The 24,318-nt window shown below is 41.1% G+C and overlaps 1 protein-coding gene across 1 annotated transcript in view; it reads right to left on the bottom strand.

The window, feature by feature from the left end:
* Positions 1–24,318, bottom strand: part of LOC128663307 (dual oxidase 1-like) — a 485,563-nt gene that overhangs the window by 358,228 nt on the left and 103,017 nt on the right. Inside the window, exon 6 of the mRNA XM_053717572.1 lies at positions 3,284–3,485. Coding sequence (XP_053573547.1) covers positions 3,284–3,485 — 202 coding nt within the window. The remainder of the gene's footprint in view (positions 1–3,283; positions 3,486–24,318) is intronic.

Raw genomic sequence — 24,318 nt, forward strand, 5'->3', positions numbered from 1 at the left:
TGTGCTCACTATAAAGGGAGCAAGAAGCAAGGTGCATCCTTTAAGGAAGGGGATAAAGCATGAAGAAAGAAAACCAGACATCTCTTTAATCACTATGGCAGCAGGAAGTATATTTATTTTGCAGTTCACATGAATGAAATAGTGATAGTTTAGAGAGAAACAAATAAGCTAATTGTATTTAAAGAGAGAGCAATTAGCAGATCTCCATAAAGTTTATACCTTCCTTTAAGAAAAGAAAAAAGAAACCTTTTTCTTCTCAGAGGAGATGTTGCAACAATGAACATAAAAAAAAATTGAGCAGTCTTGCTTTAACCCTTTAGTGACCACAGCACTTTACAATTTTCTGACCGTTTGGGACCAGGGCTATTTTTACATTTCTGGTGTTTGTGTTTAGCTGTAATTTTCCTCTTACTAATTTACTGTACAAACACATATTATATATCATTTTTCTCACCATTAAATGGACCTTCTAAAAATACCATTATTTTCATCATATCTTACAATTGACTATAATTTCTTTATAAAATATGATGAAATTTATTTAAAAAACACACCTTTTTAAACTTTGACCCCCAAAATCTGTTACACATCTACAACCACCAAAAAACAACGATGCTAAATAGTTTCTAAATTTTTTCCTGAGTTTAGAAATACCTAATGTTTACATGTTCTTTGCTTTTTTGCAAGTTATAGGGCAATAAATACAAGTAGTACTTTGCTATTTCCAAACCATTTTTTTTCTCTCAAAATTAGCGACAGTTACATTGGAACACTGATATCTGTCCAGAATCCCTGAATATCCACCGTTTCACTGCCAAATGTGATCAAATAAAAAAAATTGTTCACTTTTTCACAAACTTTAGGTTTCACACTGAAATTATTTACAAACAGCTTGTGCAATTATGGCACAAATGGTTGTAAATGCTTCTCTGGGATCCCCTTTGTTCAGAAATAGCAGACATATATGGCTTTGGCATAGCTTTTTGGTAATTAGAAGGCTGCTAAATGCCGCTGTGCACCACACTTGTATTATGCTCAGCAGTGTAGGGGTTAATTAGGTAGCTTGTAGGGTTAATTTTAGCTTTAGTGTAGAGATCAGCCTCCCACCTTGACACATTCCACCCCCTGATCCCTCCCAAACAGCTCTCTTCCCTCCCCTACCCCACAATTGTCCCCGCCATCGTAAATACTGGCAGAAAGTCTGCCAGTACTAAAAATAAAAAGGCTTTTTTTAAAAAATATATATATTCTGCTGTGTAGGATCACCCCTTAGCCCCCAACCTCCCTGATCCCCCCCCCCCAAACAGCTCTCTAACCCTCCCCTCTTTAAATTATTGTCCGCCGTCTTGGGTACTTTACACTTGGTCCCATAGTGTATCGCTCCTACCCTCTCCTGCCCCCGTGCACACTCCCGCCTACGCACCCTTGCGCGCTCCCGGTGCCCCCGCACGCAATACCGCTCCCCTCTGCCGGATATCCTCCAGTGATGGGCCGTCCACCTGCCTCCCTGCAATGGCTCTCACCCACCAATGATCGGCACCATCGCTGGCCGATGCAGAGAGGGCCACATAGAGGCTCTCTCTGCATCGGTTGTTAGAAAAAGGGTATTGCTTGATGCCTCAATATCGAGGCATCGCTGCAATACCCTGAAAGCAGCTGGAAGCGATCACGATCGCTTCCACCACTTGAAACCCCTGAGGAAGTACAGGGTATGTCCTTGGTCGTTAACGACCGTTTTTTGTAGGACGTACCCTGTACATTGTTGGTCGTTAAGGGGTTAATAAAAAGACAATTTTTTTTCTTCTTCTTCTCACTCTTTGACCCTGATGAGTACAATGTGGTCCCTCAAAGAATTTTAGAAAGACAAATTCTAGCTTACGAGGTATAAAGGAGAGACATTTACATTCTAATGTAATGCACAAAAAATCCCCCAAATATGTTGCAAGATTTCTCTCAATGCCGGTGAGTTTTTTTTCATTAAACCCTCTATCTTAATGACTCTGCACTTCTTCATATTCAGCTTTGTGTTTTATTTTGTTTGTCCTTATGTGCATGTCTAGTTGTTTTTCCCTCAGTATTTTTCATGACTTTATTTTTACTTAGAACTATATTTACTTAGCTTTAAATATAGCCTTCTTCTTATCTTGTATCTCTGAATTATGCTATTTTAAGAGATTTATTTGGCAATCCTCTAATTCACCATTATGATTTAATTTATAGTGAACTATAGCATTGAAATCAAAACTAAAATGTCAAAACATATTTACATATTGGTTAGATTACGAGTGGACCGCTATTAATCACTCACGCTCATGTGCTAACTCTGCTAGAAGTAAGCTGTTTGCGTGCATCTGGAAGCACTCATATTACAAGTTGAAAGTAAAAAAATTTCACTCATACACTAACCTGATGTGCATTAAAAGCCGAACTTCAAATATCACGCATTAATTAACGTATTTCCTAATAGAAGTCAGCGGAGAAAAAAAATTGGAAAAAACCTAACAACCTACTCACGCGGAAACCCGATTGCATATTCTGACATTAAATTATGACTATTTCACATTCCAATGTTCTCTTTATTCATGTTATATGCTCTCATTATTCATAAATACATATTCCACATTTATCTGACGGTATTTTAGTACAATATATATCTATATGATTATATATAGGTATAGATATTTACAGATAAATTAAGGAATATCTATTTATAAAAATATAGAACATATTCTGCTATGTGCAGAACATTGGAATGTAAAATATTTACAGTAAATACATAGTTAAACCTTTATAATTATATTATTGCTTTTACATTTTTTTATCTACTTGACTGCAAAGGGCTCCAATGCACTAATATATGTGTATATATGTGTACATATGTATTTATGGGTTTATATGTGTGTATATGTCTGTAAATACTTACATACACATATAAATACATAAATACCTCTGTACACACACACAAACACACACACACATATATATATATATATATATATATATATATATATATATATATATATATATATATATACACACACACACACACATACACACACCAAATATACCTGTATATGTATGTATCTCTATGTTGTAAACCTTTGCAGACTTTTTTCTAAAGCTTTTTGTGCAATTTATTTTTATAACTTTTACTAGATAGTGTTATCTATGTGCAATGCTGCCCCCTGCACATTTGCGGCTAATTGGCAGCTAGCAGGGGGTGTCAATCATCCCGATAGTATCCGATCGGATAATTGCTGTCTATCTGTAAATATAAACTCACCCATAATGCCCTTGGATCCTCTCTGTCCGGTTGATGGATCTGCTGTTTTCCACATAGGAATCTGGTGATCTGCTTCTAATGGAAACAATGGATCAGATCCTGAAGCCAGTTTTCCACTGGAGAAACTTCTTAAAGCATCACTCCAAGAGTGTGAGGAGCCATATATGGAACTCCCATCAATCCACGCTGTGACAGAGTTTATCTGCAAAAAGACATAAGGGTTAAGGGATATATATCCAAGAAATACCATTGTAAATTTATAGCAGAAAGATGGACTCTTCTTTGATATCCGATGGACTCTTCTTTGATTACAAGTCAAGCGCAGTCATTACAACAGGGTTTACCTTTTGTGCACCTTGCTGGCATTACAAGTGGGAATAATTTAGTCAAAGCATCTTATAGGGTCATAAAACCCAACATATTTATTTCATGATTCAGGCAGAACATGCAATTATAAACAACTTTTAAATTTGCTTCTATTATCAAATTTTCTTTGTACTCTTGGTACATTTGTTGAAAAGTAATAATGTTGGTTCAGGAGTGTGCACGTGCTTGGAGCATTATATGGCAGCAGTTTTGCAAGAGTGTTATCTATATGCAAGAGCACTAGATGGCAGCACCATTTCCTGCCATGTTGTCTGTGCGCCAGACACCTATCTAGGTATCTCTTCAACAAAGAACAACTTGGAAACAAATTTGATAATAGAAAAATGAAAAAATTGTAAAATTTGTATGCTCTGTCTAAATCACAAAATATTTTTTTGGATTTCATATCCCTTTAACGTGGCCAAAACTTGTTTAGGGCACCCTATACTTTTAATGTAGCGTCCTCATCACACTCCTATTACAAGTGTGTTCCACTCAAGCACAATTCAAACTATGGTTCTAAAATGTAGTGCTTTATAATTATAATTAATAGTATAGAGCAGAACAACATGAAGTCCACTACTTGTGCACCATTAGCTTAGTGTACCCTTGGCTTACCACTCAAAGGACCAATAAATATAGTAGATTTGCATAATCAAAAGACAATTCAATACCACTTAGGGGCATATTTATCAAGCTCTGTACGGCTCGACGGAAACAGAAGTTATGAACCTTCAGGCTCACCGGAAACAGAAGTTATGAAGTAGCGGTCTAAAGACCGCTGCTCCACAACCTGCCCGCCTGCTCTGAGGCGACGGACAGACATTGCTAGAAATCAACCCGATCAAATACAATTGGGTTGATTGACACCCCCTGCTAGCGTCCGATTGGCCATGAATCTGCAGGGGGCGGCATTGCTGGTGCAATGATAAAAGCTGTGAATTCTTGCACATGCTCAGTAGGAGCTGGTAACTCAAAAAGTGTAAAAATAAAAAGGCTGTGCACATTTTGTTAATGGAAGTAATTTGGAAAGTTGTTTAAAATCACATGCTCTATTTAAATCATGAAAGTTTAATTTTGACTTGAGTGTCCCTTCAAGCATTAGCCAACAAATTTACTGCTCACCCCCACAGGAGTCTGTTCTGTGAGGCATTAAGTGTACCCGCTCTATCCAACATGCAGGTGTTAGCGCACCCTAGACTATCTCTCAAGAAATAAGAAATAACTTTGAGTGTGTAATATGAGAACAAAAATAGAAGGGCTATTGACTGTGCTCAAGTTATGTTAACACACAATAGCCCTAGTATTTTGCTCTTCATTTGTAATCCAGGCCATAATTTTCTAAGGCCTAGATTTAGAGTTTGGCGGTAGCCGTGAAAACCAGCGTTAGAGGCTCCTAACGCTGGTTTTAGGCTACCTCCGGTATTTGGAGTCACTCAAAAAAGGGTCTAACGCTCACTTTTCAGCTGCGACTTTTCCATACCGCAGATCCCCTTACGTCAATTGCGTATCCTATCTTTTCAATGGGATTTTTCTAACTCCGGTATTTAGAGTCGTGTCTGAAGTGAGCGTTAGAATTCTAACGACAAAACTCCAGCCGCAGAAAAAAGTCAGTAGTTAAGAGCTTTCTGGGCTAACGCCGGTTCATAAAGCTCTTAACTACTGTACTCTAAAGTACACTAACACCCATAAACTACCTATGTACCCCTAAACCGAGGCCCCCCCACATCGCCGCCACTCGATTAAAATTTTTTAACCCCTAATCTGCCGACCGCCACCTACGTTATCCTTATGTACCCCTAATCTGCTGCCCCTAACACCGCCGACCCCTATATTATATTTATTAACCCCTAACCTGCCCCCCACAACGTCGCAGCCAGCTACCTACAATAATTAACCCCTAATCTGCCGACCGCAAAGCGCCGCTACTTAAGTTATCCTTATGTACCCCTAATCTGCTGCCCCTAACACCGCCGACCCCTATATTATATTTATTAACCCCTAATCTGCCCCCCCTCAACGTCGCCTCCACCTGCCTACACTTATTAACCCCTAATCTGCCGAGCGGACCGCACCGCTACTATAATAAAGTTATTAACCCCTAATCCGCCTCACTAACCCTATAATAAATAGTATTAACCCCTAATCTGCCCTCCCTAACAACGCCGACACCTAACTTCAATTATTAACCCCTAATCTGCCGACCGGAGCTCACCGCTATTCTAATAAATGTATTAACCCCTAAAGCTAAGTCTAACCCTAACACTAACACCCCCCTAAGTTAAATATAATTTAAATCTAACGAAATGAATTAACTCTTATTAAATAAATTATTCCTATTTAAAGCTAAATACTTACCTGTAAAATAAATCCTAATATAGCTACAATATAAATTATAATTATATTATAGCTATTTTAGGATTAATATTTATTTTACAGGTAACTTTGTATTTATTTTAACCAGGTACAATAGCTATTAAATAGTTAAGAACTATTTAATAGCTAAAATAGTTAAAATAGGGGGCGGAGCTTGGCCACGAACAGAGATGGCAGCTTGCTAGCGCAGCTCCTAGGCCCTTGTCCTCAGATCAGTTAAAATAAATATAGCTAGCAGCCTAAAATAAGCATTATATAGCAGATTCAATGCTCTAACAACTTTTGTGGGGAAGACCGGAGATCCTGGGTGCAACAACTTATTCTTACGGCACCATATGGCCAGAGGCGCACCACAGAAAAACCCAGGCGAGTAGCCCCCACGACCGCGAGCAAGAAGAAAACTGGGAAATATCAATCGGTGCCGGTGAGAGACACACAGCTGGAGGGACCTGCACTAGCCTCCCTGATAACGGAACAGAGAGACCCTAAGATCGCAGCACACGCGGTCACAAATAGGAGGTGAGGGAATACACAGGCCGCACCACCAGAGAAAGTGCTTGTAAGGGAAGCACCGGCACATGTCACACTACGCAGGAGACTCACCCGGTACAACTAGAACGGCAGAGAAAGGTTGGTGGGGCTAGAGAGTGGGTGGCATCGCCCAGCAGGCACAGCAGACAGAGACACCAGGGCGGATAGTATGACCGCGCCACGTGGAGGGTAAGCAACGGTAGTCACCGCATCACGGATGCTACACGGCAACTAGCATAAAAACACAGCCAAATAACAGTGCATCATACACAACACACCCAGCATTGGCTATAGTATACAAGAAGTAATACCCGCTGTGAAACTAAAGGGACATAATGACGAGCACAACTGTATAGCAGGCATAAAATACTGGGTATAGAGACATTATTAATAGCACCACAAGTGGCAGGCTGTGCGACAGAAAAGGACATAAGGCAGCTAAAAACTGGTAAAGGGGGTTAAATCATAGCCTCTAAACTATTCTCACTCTCCTGAAAGGGCACCCCAATCTGACTTGTAATTTATTCACAGTTGCTAACAGCGCAGATCGAGGCCTAATACACTGAGGGCCAAACCCTGGTAGCACAAGCAATATCACCCAAATAGAGCCTAAGCAATTAGTTAACAATAAGACCTGCCCCAAAAATAAGCTCTGTGGTCACATAGCAGGGTAATGCCGGCCAAAAAAATGCTAAAAGCGGACACTAACCCCAAGACCAAGATGATGGATCATTACTTAAAGTCAGCAGAGGAGACAGCACAATCCCCTTTAGAAATCACACAAAATCCATCGCCATCAGTGGAACCAAATGAAACAGGCTTAACAACTCATACCGAACATAACAAACACATAGAAATCACAAGGGATGATCTGAAACTATTGGCCTCTAAAGAGGATATTAAATCTGCCATGGCGGACATGAAGAACATGTTCCAGGAGATGAAAAGGGATATTAAAAGAATAGATAATAGAGTGGTAAACCTTGAAGAAAGCCATGACATTGTCACCCAGGACTTGAACCATCTATCACAACTGCTGTACAACCAAGAGGGAACTATACAAAACCTCCAAGAGAAGGTAGAAGATCTGGATAATAGAGGGCGCAGAAACAATCTGAAGATTAGGGGCATCCCGGAAAGTGTACAAACAACAGCCCTCCCAGGGTATTTAAAAGACCTGTTCCGAACCCTTAAAGGCTCCAGCAATGCAGCAGAAGTGGTAATGGAAAGGGCGCACAGGGCCCTAAGGGCCAAACCCTCCCCGAAAGCACCACCAAGGGATGTGATTATAAAATTCCTTAATTACCAAGACAAAGAAGAAATACTACGGCACGCAAGGCAAAAACCACAGTTCACACACGCAGGAATATCTATACAAGTATTTACAGATCTGAGTCCAGCGACCCTACAGAAGAGGAGGGAGCTCCATTTTATTACATCAGTTCTGAGAGAAAGAGGTATACAATACAGATGGGGCTTCCCGGTCTGCATATACGCTTCAAAAGGAGACAAGTCGGCTATGTATAGAGGCCTGGATGACCTGGAACGATTTTGTGAAGTCCTTCAAGTGAACATTGTCCCACCTAAAGACCAGTCAGTTCAGGATAGAAACACTCTGTCAGTACCACGGACACAGAAAGATGGAACTCAGAAGGACTTGTAGATCTCGGAGAAAGGAAAGTGCTATAGGACTTATATATCTCATGGACAGACTGATTCTCAACAAGAACTGCTCTTGTCAAGAGGGGTAACGTTTTCAAAGTTATAAAGTTATAAGTTTATGTATCTTATCTGTTAAAATGTTAAAGTTTTATAATGCCATCGCTAAAATTACCGCTACTCATATGCACTAGTAAGTAGATGTAAGATGACCCACTGCTTGAGTGACTTACACTGCTCTTAGTAAAATAAGATATCCGTATGGATGGGAAGGAATGTTGCATATGGTTAGTTCATATATAATTAAAGGCAGAACATTAAGTGACATTCTTTGTTCCCTACACATGCTCTAGCGACTGAGATCAGCATGAGAACACTACCAAAGCGCTCTCTTATAAATCATTTAAAGAAATACAGGCATGCCCAAAAAGGATTTGTGTGTGAGAACATAATACAGCCTTGATGGAGGCTGGACTTTAGATTGATGCATAGTAAATGTTGAAATGTTGGGTTTAGATGTGTTTATGTTGAATTTAATGCAAAACTAAACTCTCTTACAGGGGTACCTTGGACAATAGTAAAATGTAATGTACAATAGTATGTGAAGTGATAATGCCCATATGTATTACCAAAAAAGCTTAGATACCAATTATGAGAAACCGATGTCTTGGTCTGGCAAATAGACACCTGTTTTATGTTATGCGGTTGTTTTTGTCAATTTACCTAGCAACACCTTTGCACACACCATCGCTGGAGAAGAGACACAACTAGTGGGAGTAGAGATGTTGCAACACGCTCACGCACCATTTGAAGTAGGGGCACAGGCGACATAAAGAGTAGAGCATGGTGGGACACATACATATGAGTCTACTAAGGAAACAAGACACACACTGTACATTGGGTGACTATGGTGGTGATGTGAAATAGGGCATGGGGACACGCATAACAACCCATGACTGCCAGCCTGAGGATAACACTAGATCATTGCACACTTTAGGACTTAAAGCAGACGTGCAGCGTAGCTGGGACCTCCCTAGACATCCAGAAACAAATAACAAATTAGATGGAGCAAGATAAGGCTGTTAAGCTTAGTAAATATGAGATTATTGCATATCAGACGACTGGTCTGGGGACAAGGGATAACATCCCCCAATTTAACGTAGACATCTAAGATACTACGTGATACACAGCATACAAGTAGCACAAACCTATTATTGGAAACACTGCACTCACGGTACAGGGATTGTCAACTTCCACCATAAACTAAAACAAGGCCATGCCTATCACTTCAGCAATGAGAACGCCCCCTTCCACGGGTCACGAAATAACTAACGCGGTGGGCAGGGAGATAAGGGAGGAACATTATAAAACACAAAAACTACGGCTCATCACTATCAATGCTAAGGGCCTCAACAGTCCGGAAAAAAGATCCATCGCTTTTAATGATTTGCGGAAACAAAAAGGTGATATATTATTCATACAGGAGACCCACTTTAAGAGCGGGAGGGAACCAAAGGTATTAAGCCCCAGATATCAAACAAAGTTTTTAGCCTCGGGCCCTACAAAGACGGGGGGGTGGGAATTCTTATCAACAACAATGTGCAATTCCAGGCAACCCATGTAGAAAAAGATAAGGGAGGACGATATATCATAGTTGTGGGTCTTCTGTATAACAGATACATAACATTAGCAAATATATACCTACCCAACCAGCAGCAACATATTACCATGAAGGCAGTAACCCAAAAACTCTTGGAAATAAGCAAAGGGGAACTGATAGTAGGAGGGGATCTTAACACACCTTTAGACCCGAAAATAGACACCTCTAGCGGTAACTCTAACATCCCAAAAAAAGTTCTGAAATCAATAACTGCGCAAATACAGCAATTACAGCTTCGCGACACATGGCGGGTGATGCACCCAAGGGCAAGGAATTACACATTCTTTTCACATCCGCACCATCTGTACTCTAGAATTGATAACATATTAACAGACCCAGCTATGCTTTCGCAAATCACTTACTCAGATATAATGCCTATCACATGGTCAGACCACGCTCCCGTGGTCTGCGATTTTGAATGGCAGGAGAGACCATTTCTCCCCCATATATGGCGGTTAGATGAGTCTTTATTGAACGATCCTATAATAGTTCTGGAAATAACAAAGGAATTAGAGGAATATTTCAAAATTAATAAAACAGATCAAAGCAAACCTTCCATGATATGGGAGGCGCACAAAGCAGTGATAAGAGGAGTATTGATTAAAATCAAAACACAACAGACTAAGCAGTCCAGACAATACTATAACTCATTGCAAGCACAACTCGCATACTGGGAGAGGGAACATAAACAAGACACGACAGATAAAAATGTATTCACTTCCCTGAAAAAAGTCAAAACTGAGCTGCGAAACTTACAAATTAAAGAAGCCCAAACGAAAGCCCTCTATTTAAAACAGCACTATTTTGAATACAGCAACAAACCGGGGACCTCTCTAGCAAAGGCACTCAAGAGAAAACAATATAGGGCATATGTTACAGGAATTGTAGATAAACAGGGGAAGAAACATAATGACAGCAGAGGTATTGCAGAGATGTTAAGACAATATTATTCAACATTATATAACCTAAAAGATAACACAAGACCTACTGACATAAATCCCGAAAACGGGAACATCAACCATGAGTTAGAATCATATATAGATAATATAAAAATCCCCCAAATTAGTACGGAGGAGGCGGAAAAATTAGAGGCATGTATAACTCCTGCAGAAATCCTAAAGGCAATAAAAGACACACCCACGGGAAAAATCCCGGGACCAGACGGATTGGGAATAGCATACTATAAAAAATTTGGACAGATACTGGCCCCTCACCTTGCTGACACCTATAATACCCTACAAGCCGATGGAGGGTTCACAAGGAACCTACTAGAGGCACATATTACAGTTCTTCCCAAGCCAGGAAAGACCCCAGACATGCACGAAAATTTTCGCCCTATTTCCTTACTTAACTCTGATGTAAAAATCTACGCGAAGATACTGGCCACAAGAATAAATAGGGTTCTCCCAGGATTAATAAATTCGGATCAGGTGGGTTTCATCCCAGGGAGGGAGGCAAGGGACAACACCCTGAAGGTTCTGCAGTTATTACAATATGCTAAATTAGAACACATACCAATGACATTGAAATCTATGGACGCAGAGAAAGCCTTTGACAGGGTGAGCTGGACATTCTTACGGTTCGCTCTGTCAGAGATGGGCTTTAGCACACATTTCATCGAAATGATATTCTCACTATACTCCGCCCCTTCAGCCAAGATTAAAGTCAATGGGCTCTTGTCCACGAGCTTTGAGATCACAAACGGAACCCGACAGGGCTGCCCCCTCTCCCCAATACTATTCGCAATATCTATAGAAATCCTGGCCCTAAAGATCCGCGCAGACCCCCAGGTGTCGGGAATAAAATTAGATGACACAGAACACAAGATAGCCATGTATGCGGACGACATCCTGTTAACCCTAACAAATTCAGAGGAATCACTGCCGCAGGCCCTAAAGATAATCCAGGGTACGGCAAATACTCCAATTTTCTATTAAACATAAATAAATCAGAGGTGTTAAACATAAACCTTTCAGAGGATAAAATGTCCCTATTGATGTCCCAATGCCCACTACGTAGGCAGCCAGTCACAATGAAATATTTAGGAATACAGCTATCTGCAGATCCAGAGGCTATTTTTGAAACTAATTACAAACTAGAAAAGACGATAATAGAAGACTTATCCAATTGGAAAAACAAAAAATTGTCATGGCTGGGCAGAATCAGTGTCATAAAAATGAAGGTGCTCCCCAGACTACTTTATGTTATGCAGGCTCTGCCAATACCCCTCCCAAAAGGTTTCATGACCAGACTCCAGGGCTCTCTGGAATCATACATTTGGGGCGACGTGCGACCCAGAATAAATAAGCAAACTATGTACATGGCAAAAGAGGAGGGTGGCTTGGGAGTCCCGAATATACTGTCATATAGACAGGCTTTGATGTTACAAAGAATAGTGGAATGGTGCTCAAACGATAATTCAAAACACTGGATACAGATAGATAGAGCAATACTACTAATAACCCGGGATACCTAGCTTGGACACTAGGGAAGGACAGACCACGAACTGTAGATAGATATCCTCTCTTTAAGGAACTATTCAGGGTGTGGGACAAAATTATCCACACATCCACGTGGATTCTCACCGACCTCCCCCATGACCACCCATACAATGGACAACCCAGCCCTCGCACTGGGGATAGCGAGGAAATATACAATCCAGGGACAGCAGGCAGGACAGAACACAATTAATAGACTGATCCAACAACATAAAATTAAAAAAGTGGGAAGAAGTCCGAGATGCAGAACCACACTTGAATTGGCTAGCTTACCGCTCAGATCTCCCACTTTTATATCAACGCACAAAGACAAAACCACTCTGACCCGTGAGCTGACAGAATTTGAACAACTTTGCTACGACGGACGGACACCGGCCACCACACCTGATATCCATTATATACAAAAAATTGCGACAAAATGACTTAGGTAACCTACCAGCGTATACCAAAACATGGGAGGGGGAGCTAGGTGAGGAAATAACTGTGAAGACATGGAAAAACGCATTCCTCAATAATAAGACTGCTTCCATATCAGCACAGATACAAGAAACTAATTATAAGTTCCTCGCCAGGTGGTATCTCACCCCAAGCAGGTTAAAGAGAATATATCCGAACACCTCAGGCAAGATGCTGGAGGGGCTGTGTGACAGGGTAGGGTACGCTCCTGCATGTGTGGTGGGAATGTCCCGAACTCCAGCAATTCTGGACGGACATCCTTGCACACACTTGCAAAGTCTTGGAGATCATAATCCCCAGAGACCCCAAAATAATGCTTCTGTACGCTGGCTTACCTAAGATTAAATGCATGGCGAGAAGGAAACTACTTCTAACCCTGCTGAACAGCGCAAAAACTCTAATCCCCCGTAGGTGGAAGACTGCCACCCCCCCCCCCACTCACCAGGAGTGGGTGAAACAAGTAGATTTGTTACTGCAATTAGAAAGATATCATCACATTAGGAATGGCTCAGCGGAGACACATGAAATAATGTTACAAATATGGAACAAGCACTAATGAAGAGTTCAAAGTTCTTTTACCTTACCAGCCCTGAACAGGGCCCTTTGCGGGGCATGCCCCAAGAAGTTCAGCTCTTTTGCCTGTAAAAAAAAACATACAATACCCCCCCCACAACATTACAACCCACCACCCCACATACCCCTAATCTAACCCAAACCCCCTTAAATAAACCTAACACCTAAGCCCCTGAAGATCATCCTACCTTGTCTTCACCTCACCGGGTATCACCCGATCGGTCTTCTGGCTCCAAAATCATCATCCAACCCAAGCGGGGGGCTGGCGATCCATCATCCCGGTGGCTGAATAGGTCCAGAAGAGGCTCCAAAGTCTTCATCCTATCGGGAAGAAGAGTAGATCCGGACCGGGCAACCATCTTCTTCCAAGCGGCATCTTCTATCTTCATCCGATGAGGACCGGCTCCATCCTGAAGACCTCCACCGCGGACCCATCTTCATCCGGCGACGTCCAACTGAAGAATGACGGTTCCTTTAAGGGACATCATCCAATGATGGCTCGTCCCTCGAATTCGATTGGCTGATAGGATTCTATCAGCCAATCGGAATTAAGGTAGGAATATTCTGATTGGCTGATGGAATCAGCCAATCAGAATCAAGATCAATCCGATTGGCTGATCCAATCAGCCAATCAGATTGAGCTCGCATTTCTATTGGCTGATCGGAACAGCAATAGAATGCCAATTGTTGTAAGGATTTTCCTTATGTTTGTAAATATTTTTTTATTTTTTGTAACTTAGTTCTTTTTTATTTTTTTGTACTTTAGTTAGTTTATTTCATTGTAGTTATTTGTAGATATTGTATTTAATTAATGTATTGATAGTGTAGTGTTAGGTTTAATTGTAGGTAATTGTAGATATTTTATTTAATTAATTTAATGATAGTGTAGTGTTAGGTTTAATTGTAACTTAGGTTAGGATTTATTTTACAGGTAATTTTGTTATTATTTTAACTAGGTAACTATTAAATAGTTATTAACTATTTAATAGCTATTGTACCTGGTTAAAATATTACAAAGTTACCTGTAAAATAAATATTAATCCTAAATAGCTATAATATAATTATTAATTTATATTGTAGCTATATTAGGATTTATTTTACAGGTAAGTATTTAGCTTTAAATAGGAATAATTTATTTAATAAGAGATAATTAATTTCGTTAGATTAAAATTATATTTAACTTAGGGGGGTGTTAGTGTTAGGGTTAGACTTAGCTTTAGGGGTTAATACATTTATTAGAATAGCGGTGAGCTCCAGTCGGCAGATTAGGGGTTAATAATTGAAGTTAGGTGTCGGCGATGTTAGGGAGGGCAGATTAGGGGTTAATACTATTTATTATAGGGTTAGTGAGGCGGATTAGGGGTTAATAACTTTATTATAGTAGCAGATTAGGGGTTAATAAGTGTAGGCAGGTGGAGGCGACGTTGAGGGGGGCAGATTAGGGGTTAATAAATATAATATAGGGTTCGGCGGTGTTAGGGGCAGCAGATTAGGGGTACATAGGGATAATGTAAATAGCGGCGGTTTACGGAGCGGCAGATTAGGGGTTAATAATAATATGCAGGAATCAGCAATAGCGGGGGCGGCAGAATAGGGGTTAATAAGTGTAAGGTTAGGGGTGTTTAGACTCGGGGTACATGTTACAGTGTTAGGTGCAGACGTAGGAAGTGTTTCCCCATAGGAAACAATGGTGCTGCGTTAGGAGCTGAACGCGGCTTTTTGCAGGTGTTAGGTTTTTTTTTCAGCTCAAAACAGCCCCATTGTTTCCTATGGGGGAATCGTGCACGAGCACGTTTTTGAGGCTGGCCGCGTCCGTAAGCAACTCTGGTATCGAGAGTTGAAGCTGCGTTAAATATGCTCTACGCTCCTTTTTTGGAGCCTAACGCAGCCTTTATGTGGACTCTCAATACCAGAGTTATTTTTATGGTGCGGCCAGAAAAAAGCCGGCGTTAGCTACGCGGGTCCTTACCGACAAAACTCTAAATCTAGCCGTAAGATTTTTCAAAAGGACAATATTTCAGATGATTACCTCCCTAAAATAAATGTTACTCTGTAAAGAAACAAATATTTTGCTGCAGGGATTAACTGCACTTTGCCCTTTGCTCAACTCTGCATCACATGGTAGTGGAAGCCAATCAGATGCTGACAGTTTCAGAGACTTCCTGTGAGGAGAGTTTTTAGTCAAAGCTGTTCAGGGCTGCTCAAAGGTGTGTGTGTTATTCTGCCTGGTATGATAAAGGCTGCATCCAGGACGCTGCATGCTGTGAACACTCAGCCTGATGTCCCAGTAAGAAGCAGCTACTTTTGGACTAGAGTGAGCTGTCATTTTAGGCTGTCAGCACTTAAGTGGAAATAAAGCATCCAGGAACCTGCATGCTGTGAACACTCAGCCTGACGTCACAGTAAGAAGCAGCTACATTGGGACTAGAGTAAGCTGTCATTTCAGACTGTGAGCACTTAAGTGGAAAAGCAAACAGCAGAAAAAGCAGATAGAGGACCAGGCCTTTTCTAGAACATTTTACAGGAGGATTCAGGTAGTGGAACAGTTACAGTTATCCCTCACACTAAACAGATATCTGAAACTTACTAAGGGCCCCAGCGTGCACCACCACAAGGGACTTTATTTAGCAGTGTATTTTGGGAAAAAGGATACCCTGCAAAGTGTGGGACTGTAATGTTATTTATATGTTGTTCTATTTGCATTTAAATATATTCTGTGTTACTTTATTATCTGTTTTGGTTTTTTTATTATTGCATGTTGTGGGGAACTCATTGTCTCAGTATTATGGGTTCCCTGAAAATTGTTATCACTGAATGGAGGCACTGTACGTTACATTAATCAAGATGTCCCAGACTCCCTACTCCAGCGGAGACTTAGGCAATTCCTGTGAAGCCACAACGTCAAAGGTGACCGTCCAAGCTGTATCCTTCTCACCAAAGATGGATAAGAAAGGGGTTACAGATGGAGGCACTGCTGAGATGAACTGGGACAGTAAGAAGTGTTTAAGCAAGACCCCTGTTCCATCACCCAGAGATGTTAGAGAGTGGGCTAGAATAATGAGGGTTCCTCCCCAGAAGGTTGTGGCTGTGCAAACTCCTATTGGACTCAGCCGGAGGAAGTTTATAGATGCCCTAAAACTGATCCCTGGGTTGGAAAACCCTGCCATAGTGCAGGCTAAGAAAACAGGAACTCATGGTGTGATCCTTGTTCAGGGGGACCAGGATATACATTCAGAAAAAGGAACAACTAGAATGAAGACCTCCACCGCGTGAGAGTAGAACTCATAATAGGAACATTAGTGGAGAAAGGGATCATTCCTGCATATGAAATTGACAAATACCAGTTCAAACAGTTCCTTAGAGGAACACTACCTGGAGACTCCAGTGCAGCCACCTTAGAGAATCTTTTATGTATTAAAAAGGTTCTATCTTTAGCTGAAGTAATGAATGAAGTAAGGACTATAGAGAAGACTTATCATACTCGTTCACGGATAAGAGTTCCTGAGAAACCCTCTGCTCAGGACAGTTCCCACAAAATCAAAGGTACAAAAGAGAAAACAGAACCTCAACCCAGAAATTGTGAATCAATCAATTCAACTTCCCAGGATAATAAACATGACAAACCTCTCAGGTGTTTTAGATGTAATGGGTTTGGTAATATTGCATCCCATTGTACACATAAAGAAGATGTTCTTCAGGTTGAAACCTTTGTCACAGATCCCTTACCCAAAAGAAAAGTTTCTAGGAAAAAAAAGTGGACTCATTGGAAGAAGTGTCACATTAAGAGCATGGAAACAGCTACAAGTATCAGAGTTGGACCCAAGCCACTGGTATCACTTATGGTTGAGGGCATCCCAGCTTCTACTTTGCTAGACACTGGATCCCAGATGACCATTATCTTCAGATCATTTTATGATGCTCACCTATGTCACTTACCTATTGCCACAGCTATAGATGTCAGTTTATGGGGGCTAGGTTCACAAGCCTGTACAGTAGAAGGAGTAGTCAGAGTGCAGATTGTCATTCCACAACTGAACACTGGAAAGACTTGCTCCATGGATGTGGAGGCTCTGTTGTGCCCTACCCCTAAACAATCAAATTTTTCCATTCTCCTGGGAACCAACACTAGTATGGTTCAAAACTTGTTTAGGGCCTACTTGAAAGAGATAGGAGATGTATCCATTAATGAGATGACTGAATTGGAGCCTGCCCTAAGACACAAATGTCACAAATTAGCTCAAGAATCACTGACCGGGCAGTTCCATTACCGGGGCCCCCAGCTTTTGACTTTACGACCTGGAAAAATGAAATCTGTACCAACCTTACAGGAGGGTATGATTAACTTTGCACAGATCTACTGTGTAGAATCTATTCCTGAAGAGGACATTCAAAAGGGCTGGATGATTATGCCTGAAGTCAAGGATTAGAAGAAAGGCACAACAGGCATTTTTGCAGTAACTGTCTAATCTGTCCGCAAGAGATGTCCATATTGATCATGGTCATGAATTGGTAATCCTTCACCTCTTAGAGGAAATAACCCCTATTTCTGCCCTTCCTATAGAACCAGCAGTCAACTCTTCAGAAGAATTGGAATTTGATTTTGAAGACTCAAGCTTACCATTTGAATGGAAAGAGAGATTGCTTAAAGCTCTAAAAACCAGAAGAGGAGTCTTCTCAACTAGAGACATGGATGTAGGGTGTTGCAAGAGTGTACAACACACCATAAGATTGACTGACTCTGCTCCATTTCATGAGAGGTCTCGACGTATAACACCATGAGATGTGGAGGATGTGAGAAACATCTTGCAAGAAATGGAAGACACTGGCATTATCAAAGAATCTAGAAGTCCCTATGCTTCTCCCATTGTAGTGGTGAGGAAAAAGAATGACTCTGTGCGATTGTGTATAGACTATTGAACTTTAAATAAAAGAACAATTCCTGACCAGTATACACTACCCCGAATAGAAGATTCACTGAATGCTCTATCTGGTAGCAAATGGTTTAGTGTATTAAATCTCTGCTCTGGATATTATCAAGTTCCCATGAAAAAAGAAGACCAAGAGAAAACAGCATTTATCTGCCTTTTGGGTTTCTACTAGTTTACCCGTATGCCACAAGGGGTTACCGGGGCCCCAGCAACCTTCCAGAGATTAATGGAAAGGACCCTTGGGGATCTTAGTCCAAGAGAGTGCCTTGTTTATCTGGATGATATAATATTTTTTGGAAGAACCCCTGAAGAACATGAAAATCGGTTGCTGAGGGTGTTAGATTGATTGCAAGCTGAAGGTCTGACGTTATCCGTTGACAAATGCAAATTTGCAAGAAGCTCAGTGACTTATGTTGGACATACAGTTTCTGCGGTGTGGCCACAGACCCAGCAAAAATAGAAGCAGTGGTAAATTGGCCAAGACCAAAGAATATTGAAGAGCTACGTTCATTCTTGGGATTCTGCGGTTACTACCACCATTTTGTAGAAGGTTATTCCAAGATAGCCAGAAGCCTTCACAATCTTTTAAATTGGAGCCTGGAGAGAATGCCAAGCATAAGAGCCTGCATTCCAAGAAAACCATAGGAGATAAGTGGAGTAATTCATATGAAGAGGCTTTTCAGCTACTTAAAAGTAAGATGACTGAAGTTCCTGTACTGGCATATGCAGATCTTGAGAAACCATTTGTGCTTCATGTAGATGCCAGCATGGAAGGGCTTGGCGGCGTTCTCCACCAGGCACATCCTGAGGGGCTGAGGCCTGTTGCCTACATTAGTCGGAGCTTGTCTAAATCTGAAAAGAATTACCCAGTGCATAAACTAGAACAATCCCCTCACCTATATCTTGACCAGAGCTAAACTAGATGCCACTGGACATCGCTGGCTTGCAGCTTTGTCCAACTATAGCTTCTTATTGAAATGCAAGCCTGGATCTACTAATGTGGGAGCTCATGCTTTATCTCGGAGACCTGGACTTCCTCCAGAGACAGATAAAGAAGATTGGATTGAAATTCCTGGCCCTGGAGTAAGGGCATTGTGTCAGACCTCAATCACTGAAGATGGGTGGATTAACTTTTCTGAATTGAGATGCATCGACTCACTCAGTTGTAGTGCTGAGGCAGTTCCAGGAGGCTATGTGTTACCCAGTTAACCCGCCCCAGTGGACAAGCATCAGTAATGAGGATAAACAACAAACTCAAGCTCAAGACCCAACAGTGGGCCCCTTATTAAAAGCTGTTAAGAATGGGTGCCAAAAACACATGAACTGTCTACCTGCTGAGTTGCAAAAACTATTCAAGAGAGAATGGAGCCGTTTCCGTATTGAGAAGGGCCTTCTTTATAGCCTCATTCAATATCATGATCACCCAGGTCAAAGACAGTTGGTATTACCAGAAAAGTATAGAGGAATGGTACTAAGATCCTTGCATGAACAACATGGACACCTGGGGGTAGACAAAACTTTTGGATTGGTGCAAGATCGTTTCTTCTGGCCAAAAATGTGAGAGTCTGGGAAGAGGCATTGTCATAATTGCCGAAGGTGTATTCAGAGGAAAACTCGACCTACCCGAGCTGCGCCAATTGGCCACCTAAAGAGCTCTGGCCCCATGAATCTAGTCTTATGGATTTTCTGTGTGAGACTGATTCAGCAGGAGTAGGAAATGTACTGATAGTGACTGATCATTTCACCAGGTATGCTCAAGCTTACCCTACTAAAGACCAGAAAGCCACTACAGTTGCCAAAGTGCTATGGCAGAAGTTTTTCACTCACTATGGGTTACCTAGCTGAATTCATTCTGATCAAGGTCGTGACTTTGAAAGCCGACTCATAAAAGTGCTTTTGAAACTGCTAAACATTGAAAAGTCCAGAACTACTCCATACCATCCTGAAGGGGATGCTCTTCCTGAAAGGTTCAACCGTACCCTGTTGGACATGTTAGGGACCCTTAACGATACAGGGAAAAGAACCTGGAGTAGGCATGTTGAAGCCATGGCTCATGCATACAATTGCACAAGACATGAATCTACAGGATATTCTCCTTATTACTTGCTTTTTAGTCGAGAAGCAAGGCTTCCAATAGATCTTCAGTTTGGTGTCTCCTCTGATGGAATGGCCCATGTCCCACATTACCAGTATGTTTGCAACTTGAAACAGAGTCTACAAAGAGCTTATGCCTTGGCAGAGAAAGCTAGTTCCTGGATTAACGAAAATAACAAAAGACGTTATGACGCTAAAATAAGGCATTGTGAAATTCAGCCAGGAGATAAGATTCTTCTTAGAAACCTAGGTACTATCAGAAAGCACAAACTTGCTGACCGGTGGAAAGGCACCCTTTTTGAAGTGGTTTCCAAGCTTCCAGGACTTCCTGTATACAAAATAAAAGGGCCTGAAGGCTGAATTAAGGCATGGCATCGGAATAATTTGTTACCTGTTGGTCAACCAGAAGTGAAGGAAACAGATAATTCTAGTGAAGAAAACCATGACAATTCAGGTTTAGATCAAGAGTGGTGGACACCTCCTGATGCTCAGCCAGAAGCTTCTAGCCCTCCTGTTGCTTGTCCTCAGTCAGATCTTAATCCTGAAAGCCCCAGCTTCATCCCTAGATCTACTGACACAGATATATATTCTATGGGGAGACCTAGGCTTTAAGCTATAGCATCCTTTCCAAACAAAACAGGGAGAAGATTTACTTCTGGAGGAAATCAACAGTTGCCACAAAGAGACTCAAGAGAAAGTCAAAGACAAAGGCATCCACCAAGATTATTCACTTATGACCGAGTAAGGGAACCCACATACTAGCAAGAGTCCCACTCCAAGGTTATACAAGTATTACATGCCCTTGACACCTTGAATACATTGTTAGGCACATGAACACAACTGTATTAGATTAGTTTGTTACTTGTGCCGGAGTGATGTTTAATTATTTCATGTATCTGCCCTGCCAGTGGAAGGCAGGAATTTTACAGGGGGGAGAATGTAGCCCTTTGTCATTTTGCTGCAGGGATTAACTGCACTTTGCTCAACCCTGCATCACATGGTAGTGAGAGCCAATCAGATGCTGCTGAAAGGTGTGTGTGTTATTTTGCCTGGGATTATAAAGGCTGCATCCAGGACCCTGCATGCTGTGAACACTCAGCCTGATGTCCCAGTAAGAAGCAGCTATCGTTAGACTAGAGTGAGCTGTCATTTCAGACTGTCAGCACTTAAGTGGAAATAAAGTATACAGGAACCTGCATGATGTGAACACTCAGCATGATGTCACAGTAAGAAGCAGCTACATTGGGACTAGAGTAAGCTGTCATTTCAGACTGTCAGGACTTGAGTGGAAAGGCAAGCAGCAGAAAAAGCAGCCAGAGGACCAGGCCTTTTCTAGAACATTCTACAGGAGGATTCAGGTAGTGGAACAGTTACAGTTATCCCTCACACTAAACAGATATCTGAAAATTACTAAGGGCCCCAGCGTGCACCACCACAAGGGACTTTATTTAGCAATGTATTTTGGGGAAAAGGATACCCTGCAAAGTGTGGGACTGTAATGTTATTTATATGTTGTTCTATTTGCATTTAAATATATTCTGTGTTACTTTATTATCTGCTTGTTTTTTTTTATTATTGCATGTTGTGGGGAACTTATTGTCTCAGTGTTGTGGGTTCCCTGAGAATTGTTAACACTGAGTGGAGGCACTGTACGTTACATTAATCAAGATGTCCCAGACTCCCTACTCCAGTGGAGACTTTGACGCTGTGGCTTCACAGGAATGACCTAAGGTGACCGTCCAACCTGTATCATTCTCACCAAAGATGGATAAGGAAGGGGTTACATTTATATAATATAAAACCTGCTTGTACAGGGCTGATAAAGCGTGTAAAGAACCTAAAGCAGTTTAGAAGAACTGCTACTACTGGGCTGAAGTATACAGAAAAAAAATGTAAGCTTGTCTCGTAGTATGCAATTATTATACAAGCTGGGACACAAACTACAATTAATGCTAAATAGTCATAGAGCTGCAGTGGCTAATTATAGATTTATGTGGAAATTGCAAAATCAGACCAGTGGCAGGTTTACTGACACAAATATATGTTTTACCATACTCCAGGTTAAAGAAAAAAGAAAAGCAAGTTATTCTGTTAAAAATTCTTTCATTTTCTGAAGTCTGTGTGGTAAAGGTGGCCAAACACACCATCAATTTTTTTCCTATATTTTGCGAACTCAAAAGTAATTAAAGTTACAGTAAACACTTTCAAATGTTTAGATAAAATGTTTATCTATGAGTAATGAAACCATTTTGCAATATACCCTGCTGTCTTCTCGAGGTTAACCCTGTTACCTGTCACTAATTGACTTAACATAACAACTGCATAACAGAGTACTTTATGCTAACTTTATGACGTGGCTAGCCTTGCTGTCTGCAGACTAATGTCCTGATTGGATCATCCAAATAAAGCAAAGGGTAGGTGGGGTATGGCTATTGAAAAACAATTGCAATAAAAAGGATTTTATTTTGTTCTAAAAATTTTAACACTTGACTGATATGTTATTTTATAACACAACAGAAATGTCATGTCATTACTTGTGTTTACCGTCTCTTTATCCCAGATGCCCCCTAGCACTGAGTCATTAAGTTTAAAGAAAAGAGGAGGGTTGTCCACATACCCAATTCATTCGAAATGAGTGATTAATACATTTCTTTGGCATTATACTGATAACAAGCAATTCAATTAAATTAAATTAAACACATATTGTAAATTTAACATTCTGGCCTAGATTACAAGTGGAGCAGTATTTTGTGTGAGAGTTGTAGCATAAACTGGGCTTGAGTGAAATTTATACCGCAAGAATACCGTCAGCATCTTTGTGCTTGTGTGAAGTTACTAGAAACCCTACTAGTTTCATGTTATACAAATGCAAAAACAGAATTTATGTTTACCTGATAAATTACTTTCTCCAACGGTGTGTCCGGTCCACGGCGTCATCCTTACTTGTGGGATATTCTCTTCCCCAACAGGAAATGGCAAAGAGCCCAGCAAAGCTGGTCACATGATCCCTCCTAGGCTCCGCCTACCCCAGTCATTCGACCGACGTTAAGGAGGAATATTTGCATAGGAGAAACCATATGATACCGTGGTGACTGTAGTTAAAGAAAATAAATTATCAGACCTGATTAAAAAACCAGGGCGGGCCCGTGGACCGGCCACACCGTTGGAGAAAGTAATTTATCAGGTAAACATAAATTCTGTTTTCTCCAACATAGGTGTGTCCGGTCCACGGCGTCATCCTTACTTGTGGGAACCAATACCAAAGCTTTAGGACACGGATGATGGGAGGGAGCAAATCAGGTCACCTAGATGGAAGGCACCACGGCTTGCAAAACCTTTCTCCCAAAAATAGCCTCAGAAGAAGCAAAAGTATCAAACTTGTAAAATTTGGTAAAAGTGTGCAGTGAAGACCAAGTCGCTGCCCTACATATCTGATCAACAGAAGCCTCGTTCTTGAAGGCCCATGTGGAAGCCACAGCCCTAGTGGAATGAGCTGTGATTCTTTCGGGAGGCTGCCGTCCGGCAGTCTCGTAAGCCAATCTGATGATGCTTTTAATCCAAAAAGAGAGAGAGGTAGAAGTTGCTTTTTGACCTCTCCTTTTACCGGAATAAACAACAAACAAGGAAGATGTTTGTCTAAAATCCTTTGTAGCATCTAAATAGAATTTTAGAGCGCGAACAACATCCAAATTGTGCAACAAACGTTCCTTCTTCGAAACTGGTTTCGGACACAGAGAAGGTACGATAATCTCCTGGTTAATGTTTTTGTTAGAAACAACTTTTGGAAGAAAACCAGGTTTAGTACGTAAAACCGCCTTATCTGCATGGAACACCAGATAAGGAGGAGAACACTGCAGAGCAGATAATTCTGAAACTCTTCTAGCAGAAGAAATT

This window comes from Bombina bombina, chromosome 6 (genome assembly GCF_027579735.1).
Source record: "Bombina bombina isolate aBomBom1 chromosome 6, aBomBom1.pri, whole genome shotgun sequence".
Taxonomy (NCBI): domain Eukaryota; kingdom Metazoa; phylum Chordata; class Amphibia; order Anura; family Bombinatoridae; genus Bombina; species Bombina bombina.